The 10,118-nt window shown below is 58.4% G+C and overlaps 1 protein-coding gene across 3 annotated transcripts; it reads left to right on the forward strand.

Annotated features, from left to right (window-relative positions):
- Window positions 1-9: 9 nt before the first annotated feature.
- STXBP2 (syntaxin binding protein 2) lies at window positions 10-9,642 on the forward strand. Of its 3 annotated transcripts, none has more exons than XM_006868857.1 (19): window positions 10-88; window positions 1,687-1,736; window positions 1,973-2,054; window positions 2,583-2,659; window positions 3,265-3,343; window positions 3,428-3,531; window positions 3,856-4,004; window positions 4,168-4,252; window positions 4,340-4,470; window positions 4,550-4,657; window positions 4,906-4,963; window positions 5,067-5,132; window positions 5,226-5,306; window positions 5,496-5,634; window positions 6,122-6,231; window positions 6,739-6,834; window positions 7,574-7,659; window positions 7,783-7,940; window positions 9,498-9,642. In XM_006868857.1, the coding sequence occupies exons 1-19, from the start codon at window positions 52-54 to the stop codon at window positions 9,578-9,580; spliced, it is 1,779 nt and encodes a 592-aa protein (XP_006868919.1). In that variant the 5' UTR covers window positions 10-51; the 3' UTR covers window positions 9,581-9,642. The 3 variants fall into 3 exon arrangements, with proteins under 3 accessions (XP_006868919.1, XP_006868920.1, XP_006868918.1); XM_006868858.1 differs by having other exon boundaries at window positions 3,274-3,343; XM_006868856.1 differs by having other exon boundaries at window positions 52-88; window positions 2,583-2,680; window positions 9,498-9,580.
- The last annotated feature ends 476 nt before the right edge of the window (window positions 9,643-10,118 follow it).

Here is a 10,118-nt window from a genome sequence, read left to right on the forward strand (position 1 = left end):
CGCCCCCACCTTGGGACAGACCCGGAAGCGGCGGCGGCGCCCCTGGGGAAGATGGCGCCCTCGGGGCTGAAGGCGGTGGTGGGGGAAAGTGAGTGTCCGCTAGGGACCCGGGCTCCTGGGTCTCCTGGGGAGCTGGGACCGGGGGCGTACGGGCTTATCGGACCCCGGCGGCGGGGAGTCGAGGGCTGGGCTGGACGCCCAAAGACCTGGATCCTCGAGGGGGCGGGCTAGGGCCTGCCCCTAGCTGACCGCCCAGTTTACCGGGGCCGTAGCGGAAGAGTTGGAAACGACTTCGGGAACCCAAAGGGCGGGCTCGGGATGCCGTGTGTTCCCTTGGTTCCAGAGGCGGCCACTGGGACTCGGACGTTTGGACCCCTGAGTCTGAGCCGGGCAAAGTTGTGGGGACCTGAACACTTGGGACCCAAAAATGCGAATTGGGGTCGACTGGATGCGCTGGTGGTTAAGTGTTGGGCTGCTAACTGCAAGGTTGGCAGTTCAAATCCACCAGTGGCACCGCGGGAGAAAGATGAGGTTGTCTACTTCGTAAAAGGTGGCGCTGTGGGCTAATGCAGTCAGACTGCAAAGCCATTTGAACTGCAAGGTCGGCGGTTCAAACTCACCAGCTGCTCCTTGTAAACCCTACACAGGGTCGCTATGGGTCGGAACCGACTCGACGGCACTTAACAACAACAACAACATTGGGTCTGTGGGAGTCTGGATGGACTGATAGCAGTGGGTGGATCCCACTGGTCAGCGGTCAGGTGGCGTGAGGGCTCAGGAATTTCAGGAGGCATGTCTAGGGCTTTTCTCTTGAGCCTCTAGAGCCCCTTGAAGTGTGAGGAGCCTGGTGTCCAGGTCACCCAGACTCAGGATCTTGAGGGAGAGAGCGGCGATCACTCCTTCCTCCCTTTCCACCCCCCTCCCCCCTACCTAGTTCCGGTTTCAGCTAGTGCTTCCCGTCTGGCGTCTGGCGGTTCTGATAACAGTGGATATGACACAGGCCCTGCGGGGCCACAGGGCCCCTTTTCTTGCCTTCCGATGAGCAGGGCAGAGTGTGGCTCAAATGCCCAGGGCTGCAACTAAACAGGAGCCTCGGAGACAGACACTAACGGGGTACCAGAAAACCATTGATCCATTTTACAGATGACGAAACTGAGTCTTGAGGTTAGGTAAGGGGATGATCACAGGAATCCAGAGGTCCTGCGTCATAGTCCAGGGGGAAGTGATGGCATGAAGAGAGCTGGAAGTAGCGGGTGGGGCAGGGCAGCCAAACCTGTATAGGTATCCCAGCTTTGTGCTTAGTGCTTCATTGTTGTTGTTGTTGTTGTTATGTGCCGTGGAGTCGATTCCGACTCATAGCGACCCTGTACAGGGTTTCCGAGGCTGTAAATCTTTAATCTAACGGCTGAAGGCACTTGGGCAAGTTACACAGCCCTCCTTGAACCACAGTTTCTTTGTCTGTAAATTACGGAACACTAGCCAGATGAGGCGTTCTGCTCCCGTGAAGATTTACAGCCTCAGAAACCCTGTACAGGGTTGCTATGAGTTGGAACCGACTCCACCGCACACAGCCACCAGCAGCTACTGCACAGGATTGGCCGAGGAGCCCATGGGAGTTAAGCGGAGGTTCAGCTTAGGGGTCTGGTGGGAGGAGAGGACTTGAGCCGACCCTTCCCTTCCATACAGAAATTCTAAGTGGAGTCATTCGGAGTGTCAAGAAGGATGGAGAGTGGAAGGTAGGGGTGAAGTAGAACTCCAGGGGTCCATTGTGTAGACTGGTGGGTGGGACCCTGTCCAAACCCACTTGGGATGAATCCTGGGTATTTCCACGCCAGCCTGCCTTTGTAGCTGTCAGCCCTGCCCATGGTCCGATTCACCTGTGTGTGTGTGTGTGTGTGTGTGTGCAGCTGAAGCCCCTTCCTGCCCATATGCACTTCCATCTGTCTGTCTGCCCATCCACTGGAATGAACAGGTGCTCATTATGGACCATCCCAGCATGCGCATCCTGTCTTCCTGCTGCAAAATGTCCGACATCCTGGCCGAGGGCATCACCAGTGAGTGGACGCCCTGCCTCATGCCCTCCGGAGGGACCCGAATGGGAGTCTCCCAAATGTGGAGCCCTCCCAAAGCCCCCTTAAGATGAGCCCAAACTCCTTGGATACGCAGCATGCAGCATTGAACGTGTGACCTTCCTAAGCATGCTACCCAAATGTGTAGCCTGAGGGTGGGACCTGTGATGTGTAGACCACCTGTACAGGGCTCCCAGGCTGGATCATGAAGGGGTCAGCTGTCCAGAATGTGCAGCCCCTGAGTGTGGATCCCATGTGGGTCACCCCTGAGAGTATAGCCTTTTATGGGAGACCCTGCTCATGGGTACAGAACCTTTCCTGCCCACATGGCATTTGGCCATGTGACCCCTTAGTGTTCATGTCTTGCTTAGGATGCTCAGGGAGTGGGACACTTTAGGTATCTGACCCTCATCCCCAAGTGTCCATCTCTCTAAATCTGCAGCTCCCCACATGTCCCTTTCCCTGACCCAGCCCTCTCCCACCCCACCCCGTCTCTTTCTCTGATTCCTTAAGTTGTTGAAGACATCAACAAACGGCGAGAACCGATCCCCAGTCTGGAGGCCATCTATTTGCTGAGCCCCACAGAGAAGGTGCCTGCGGCAGGACCCACAGTCTCTGTGTGTGCATGCGCACATGTATGCCTGTGCCTGCTAGTGTGTGCGTTCGTGTATGTGCACACAGGGGCATGTGCTTATGAGTACCTGTATGTTCAGCATGGAGTCTTGATGTGGCATTATAGGATAAGCAATGGACCGCAAGGTCGGTGGTTCAAACTTAACCAGTCGTCCCTCGGAAACTCTATACGGGGTCTCTAGGAGTCGGAACTGACTCGACAGCATTTAGCAACACCAGCACTGTTTGGTATCTATATACGTGCATGCATACATTCTGGGTACGGGTCCCTGTACAGGTGTGCATGTTCATGCATGTGCCTGTGGACACACGTGTGTGCAAATACCTGCATGCATGGGTACCTCCGTGTGTGAGCATGCACGTATGTGCTTGTGCATGCTGTGTGAATGTACATGTGGGTTGCATGCACGTGTGTATATGTGTGAGTGTGGGTGTCTTTGTGTTTGTAGATGGGAGCATGTGGGGGATGGAGGTTGTAGCTGGGGGCAGGGCAGTGGGTGGATCTAGCGGAGGGTGGATCTAGCGGAGGGGACCAGGCTTGAAAATTGATCCAATCCTTCAGTCGGTGCAGGCCCTGATAGCAGACTTCCGGGGCACCCCAACCTTCACCTACAAAGCAGCCCATGTCTTCTTCACTGACAGTAAGTGGGGAGTGCCTGGGGTTTCGGGACCCTGGGCAGTGAGGGGTGGGATTGCTCAGGCCTGACGCCATCTGCCCACCTCAGCCTGCCCTGAGCCCCTGTTCAGTGAGCTGGGCCGCTCTCGACTGGCAAAGGCGGTGAAGACGCTGAAAGAGATCCACCTTGCCTTCCTCCCCTATGAGGCCCAGGTATGTCCAGGCTGGGCATAGTGCAGTGCAGAGGCGGGGTCTGGGGCCACATATCCACAGGTTCCCTCAGAACTGCACTAGACAAGGATTGGGAGTCCAGGACCGGGATCGCCTAGAGGGAGTGAGGAGGGGTAGGAACTTTTGCCTGTGAACAATTGGAGTGGGGACCCAGCTGGGATGTTGATCCCCCAACTCCTTTAGATTCCAGGGTGGAGGATAGCCCAACAGGCTCCAGGACCAGGGAGAGCCCAAGGGAGAGACAGGGGCTGGCAGAGCTACACAGGTGTGCACTTACTGATCTGCTCTGACTCTGCCCCTCCCCAGGTGTTCTCTCTGGATGCACCCCACAGCACTTACAACCTGTACTGCCCATTTCGGGCAGGGCAGCGGGCGCGGCAGCTCGAGGTTCTGGCGCAGCAGATTGCTACCCTGTGTGCCACGCTGCAAGAGTACCCAGCCATCCGTTACCGCAAGTGGGGACCCCATCCTGCAGCTAACTTTTCACCTCTTCTGACCTCAGGCCCAATCCTTCCCCTGGTCTCTGGCTTGGCTCTTGGGTCCCTCCTTGATCTCCATCTGTGCCTGGCACTCCCCACCCCAGCCCCTGATGTCTGTGTCTGACCACTCTCCCCCCAGGGGCCCAGAGGACACTGCCCAGCTGGCCCATGCTGTCCTGGCCAAGCTGAACGCCTTCAAGGCGGACACACCCAGTCTTGGCGAGGTGAGGGGCATGAGGAGGCATGTTGGGGAGGTGCGACGCTGCCAGGTTCAAAGTCAGTGTTCTCACGCCTGACCCCCTCTCTCCCAGGGTCCCGAGAAGACCCGCTCCCAGCTGCTGATCGTGGACCGGGCTGCTGACCCTGTATCCCCACTGCTGCACGAGCTCACGTTCCAGGCTATGGCCTATGACCTACTGGACATCGAGCATGACACATACAAGTGGGTGACTGGGAACACGGACCCCACCCCCCGCCCACTTCGGACTTGGGGCTCCTAACTCCCATGCCCTCTCTCCCAGGTACGAGACCACCGGGCTGAGTGAGGCGCGTGAGAAGGCGGTGTTGTTAGACGAGGACGATGATCTGTGGGTGGAGCTTCGGCACATGCACATCGCGGACGTGTCCAAGTGCGTCCCCTGCCTGGGCCCTGCCCACACTGCACTAGCACCTCCCTCTCCCACCGTGTGCCTGGCACTGGGTCAGAGTGCACTCTGGCTGCACTTGGATTCCCGCCCCCTGCTGTCCTGGCCCTGCCCCTTCCGCTGTCCCCTGGCAATGTGACCATCATAACATTTTCCAAAATCTGCAACTTTTGCGCCAACACCTCTCCCTCTCCCCCTCAACCAAACCTTACCTCGCCCATCCTCCTCACCAGGAAGGTCACGGAACTTCTGAAGACATTCTGTGAGAGCAAACGGCTTACCACTGACAAGGTTGGGGGGCGCAGGGGGGCGGAGCTCCTCTGGTAGAAGAGCTGTGAGTGGGCGGGGCCTGGCCACACACCACCTCCTGTCTTATCTGGCCCCTGCCCTCTAGGCCAATATCAAAGACCTGTCCCACATCCTGAAAAAGATGCCACAGTACCAGAAGGAGTTGAATAAGGTGAGTTTCGGAGGGTCCGGTAGGCAGGGGATGGTGTGCCGCGGTCTTAAGGCGCAGCCTCTGTTATCTCAACGCCTTCCCCTCAACCTGAAGTATGCCACGCACCTGCATTTAGCTGATGACTGTATGAAGCGCTTCAAGGGTTCTGTGGAGAAGCTCTGCAGTGTGGAGCAGGTGAGGCGCGATTGGTGGGTGGAGCCTGTAGAACTGTGGGAGGGGCAGGGCCCCAGGAAGAGGGAGGCCTTGGAGGGGTGGGGCTTGTAGGAGGGGTAGGGTGGGCTTGGGGAGCTTGAAGGTCTTCGTAGTGACCCTGGGGCTATCCCTGACTGTGCATCCCACCCCTGTGGTGGCCTTGTCCTTTAGGACCTGGCCATGGGCTCCGATGCTGAGGGCGAAAAGATCAAGGACGCTATGAAGCTGATTGTGCCGGTGTTGCTGGATGCTGCAGTGCCATCGTATGACAAAATCCGGGTCCTCTTGCTCTACATCTTCCTGCGGAATGGTGGGTGGGAAGGTGTGGGGACCACAGGGCACCCTCATTCACTAGAGCTTCCTGTGATCTTGTGAACCCCAAGTTCCCCTGCCCTCAGGACCCCCATACTTTATAGGAACACCAAAGTCCACAGACACCCACCTGGACACTGAGACGCCTCCTTTCTGTTGACTTGTTAAGTGCCGTCGAGTCTGTTCCGACCCATAGTGACTCTGACCAGGGTTTCTGAGGCTGTAAATCTTTACGGGAGCAGAAAACCTCATCTTTCTCCCGCAGAGCGGGAGCCCCTAAATCTGTGACATCTCCAAACTTGGTCCCCCTAGCTAATCTCGAGGATCTTCCAATCTGCCCCCTCAGGACCTCCTACTAGAATCTAACACCAGAATCCTCCTAGCGCTGACTGGGGGCTCCCTAGGTCCCCGGACCTCATTTCCCCACCCACGACCACCTCCTTGTTCCCTCCGCCCTGTCTGATCCTCCCCTGTGCTCCCCGCAGGTGTGAGTGAGGAGAACCTGGCCAAGCTCATCCAGCATGCCAACGTCCAGGCACACTGCAGCCTCATACGGAACCTGGAGCAGCTGGGGAGCCCGGTTACCAACCCCGGGGTACACAGGCTGCAGGGCGAGGGTGGGGGAGGGCCTGGGTCTGGTGGAGGGGTGCACTGTGGGGTGGAAAGTAGGGTCCCGGGCCTTAGAGCAAGGGCACACAGTCTGACCTAGGCTCCTGGAGGTCTCAGACATGCCCCCACCTTGGTCCCTAGCAGCGCTATCATGTGTTTAGTTCCGTTTTCAGCCTCTTCTTGTATCCCTGCCCCTGTGGTCTCTCTCTCTGCCCTCCATCTCTCTGCTCCCTGTTTCTCTGTTTCCATCTTTATGTTGGCCCCCCTCCTCTGGGCTCCGTCTCTCTCTGTTCCCCATGCCTACCTTTGACCTCTTACCTAATGGTCTGTTCTCCCTTCTTACTCTTTCTCTGCCTTTTTTCGCTCACTGCTTCTCTCTTTCTCTCTTCATCTCTCTCACTCTTTCTCTTTCCCATTTCTCCATCTCTGTCTGCACACCCCCCAGCACATGAAACCCCGCCCCATCTGTGACCTGCTATCCACTGCCCCCTAGGGCTCAGGCCCCTCCAGCCGGCTAGAGCGCAGGGAACGCCTGGAGTCCACCTACCAGCTGTCCCGCTGGACTCCAGTCATCAAAGACGTGATGGAGGTACTGTGGGGGGCGCACAGGATGGGGGGGACACCCCTGCTCTGATCCAGGCTGGGCCTCCCATCTGTTCTTATGCTAAGCCGAGGGGCGTGATAGAAAATTCCTCATTACTGACGTTCTGGTGTCTCACCAGTCCTGCTGATAACCCCACCCTGCCCCACTCTTCTCCTGCCTCCTGTAAGCCCGCTGCCTGTCCACGGCCGTCCCCCTGACTGCTGTCCCCATAAAGTGCTGGCCCCTCCCACTTGAGGCTTAGTGGCCTTTGTCCTCCTTGTTTCTGTGGACCTTGGAGATCTAGATTCCTGGGTCTAATGGCTGGGGGCTGCCACTTTGGGTCCCCAAGGGGCCAGAGGTGGAGGGAATGAATTCCTGGGTCCTTAAGGGGCTGCGGGAGACCTTGGGTAGTGCAATCAGCTAAACACTGAAAGGTTAGATGTTTAAATTCACCCAACGGTGCCTCCGAAGAAAGATGTGGCAGTCTGCTTCCAAAAATGCCACAACCCTGAAAACCCCATGGGACACAGTTCTGCTTTGCACACCTGAGTCAGAATAGGTTAAGGGACTGGGGTCCTGGATTCCTGGACCCCCAGGGGGCTGGAGTGGGATGTAGGTCCCTGTCTGTGAGATCTCAGCCCTGAGCACATCCAGGGGGTGGGGGTGGGGGGTGGGGAGGGCTTTAGACTTTGCTGTGCCCCCGCCTAGGGCTTCTCTCCTAAAGCTTCCTTGTGGATCACCCCAGGATGCTGTAGAAGACCGACTGGACCGGAAGCTGTGGCCTTTTGTGTCTGATCCTGTCCCCACATCCAGCTCCCAGGCCGCTGTCAGGTGAGGGCTTGGGGACACCGAGGGGCTAGGGAGCCCCCCCCTTGCCAGGGTGGACCTCTGCTCACTTGACAGTTTGATTGTGGGACTCCTGCCTGGACTGACCTTTGTCCCTACCTCACACAGTGCTCGCTTCGGCCACTGGCACAAGAGCAAGGCGGGCGTGGAGGCACGGGCAGGACCCCGGCTCATCGTGTATGTCATGGGCGGTGTGTCCATGTCAGAGATGAGGGCCGCCTATGAGGTGACCAGAGCCACTGAAGGCAAATGGGAGGTGCTCATAGGTGAGGGGTTGCATCCCTGGAGGTGGGGCCTGGGGTTCCTGGAGGGGGTGCTGGATTCCCTCAATCCTGGAGGCCAGGCTACACTTCTGGGTTCTTGAGGGCGGGGAGTTGGTAGCTCATTCCTGCGCCCTCAAAGGGCTGACGTCTGGAGCCTGGGGCCTTGGTTCCAGGGTTTCCGGAGGGCTGGAGTGTGATATAGGTCCCTGTATATGGGATTGTGGCTGCAGAACACATCTTGGAAGGCGTGTCTCTCGACTCTACCCCCTTCCCACCCCCAGGGCTTCTCTCCTAAACCTTTCTCTTGGGCCACCCCGGATGCCCTGGAGAACGGGCTGGACTGGCATCTGTGGGGGTGGATTGGACTCCTGAGGTTCTGAGGTCCTGGGGCCTGGGTTCCCAGGGAATGGGTTCTGAGGTTCTGAGGGACTGGGGCCTGGGTTCCCAGGGAATGGGTTCTGAGGTTCTGAGGGACTGGGGCCTGGGTTCCCAGGGAAGGGGTTCTGGGGTTCTGAGGGCCTGAGGCTTGGGTTCCCAGGGAAGGGGTTCTGTAGTTCTGAGGGCCTGGGACCTGGGTTCCCAGGGAAGGGGTTCTGAGGTTCTGAGGGCCTGAGGCCTGGGTTCCCAGGGAAGGGGTTCTGAAGTTCTGAAGGCCTGGGACCTGGGTTCCCAGGGAAGGGGTTCTGAAGTTCTGAGGGCCTGGGGTCTGGGTTCCCAGGGAAAAGGTTCTGAGGTTCTGAGGGCCTGAGGCTTGGGTTCCCAGGGAAGGGGTTCTGAAGTTCTGAGGGCCTGGGACCTGGGTTCCCAGGGAAGGGATTCTGAAGTTCTGAGGGCCTGGGGCCTGGGTTCCCAGGGAAGGGGTTCTGAGGTACTGAGGCCTGGGACCTGGGTTCCCAGAGAAGGGGTTCTGAGGTTCTGAGGGCCTGGGACCTGGGTTCCCAGGGAAGGGGTTCTGAGGTTCTGAAGGTCTGAGGCTTGGGTTCCCAGGGAAGGGGTTCTGAGGTTCTGAGGGCCTGAGGCCTGGGTTCCCAGGGAAGGGGTTCTGAGGTTCAGAGGGCCTGAGGCCTGGGTTCCCAGGGAAGGGGTTCTGAAGTTCTGAGGGCCTGGGGCCTGGGCCTGGGTTCCCAGGGAAGGGGTTCTGAGGTTCTGAGGGCCTGAGGCCTGGGTTCCCAGGGAAGGGGTTCTGAGGTTCAGAGGGCCTGAGGCCTCGGTTCCCAGGGAAGGGGTTCTGAGGTTCTGAGGGCCTGGGACCTGGGTTCCCAGGGAAGGGGTTCTGAGGTTCTGAGGGCCTGGGACCTGGGTTCCCAGGGAAGGGGTTCTGGGGTTCTGAGGGTCTGAGGCCTGGGTTCTCAGGGAAGGGGTTCTAAGGTTCTGAGGGACTGGGGCTTGGGTTCCCAGGGAAGGGGTTCTGGGGTTCTGAGGTTCTGAGGGCCTGGGGCCTGGGTTCCCAGGGAAGGGGTTGCTGGGGGCTGTCCTTTTGTTGCCAGAGTTCTAGCTCACAGGTCTTCAGGGTCAGGGGCCGAGGCAGTGACCCCACCTCCAGCCTTCCCTCCTGCCCAGGCTCCTCGCACATCCTCACCCCCACCCGCTTCCTGGATGACCTCAAGACGCTGGACCAGAAGCTGGACATTCCCCTTCCCTGACCCTCCTGTCCCTGCCACCCTGCCCTTTCCAGATAAATAAACTCCTCCCTCCTGTCTGCCAGCCCCTGTTTGCCTTGCTTGCTTTCTGAGGGTACACTTGGGAACTGTGCTGGGCCAGCCTCCACTGGGCCTAGTGCCTCAGGCCCCACCCAACCCTGCTGCTTGCCAGGACCCTTCCCTGACCCCTGCCCACACTGAGAGTCCTGCCCAGCCAGCCTCAGCCCTGCCCTGTGGAACCTAAAACTTGGGCTCCAGTTTGAATTAGTTCCAAGATTGACTAACTGGGAGACTGTGGCCGACCCATTGCCTCCCCATCTGAAAAGTGGCCTCAATAATGGCAGCAACTTTGCAGAGAAGGAACCCTGGTGGCGCAGTGGATTATATGTTGGGCTGCGAGTTCAGCAGTTCGAACCCACCAGCCACTCTGAAGGAGAAAGATGAAACTGTTTGCTCCTGTAGAGATTTACAACCATAGAAACCGAAAGGAGAAGTTCTGCTCTGTCGTCTGGGTCACTGGATGGTGGTGCTGTACCACAGA

Source organism: Chrysochloris asiatica, unplaced genomic scaffold (assembly GCF_000296735.1).
Source record: "Chrysochloris asiatica unplaced genomic scaffold, ChrAsi1.0 scaffold00125, whole genome shotgun sequence".
NCBI lineage: Eukaryota > Metazoa > Chordata > Mammalia > Afrosoricida > Chrysochloridae > Chrysochloris > Chrysochloris asiatica.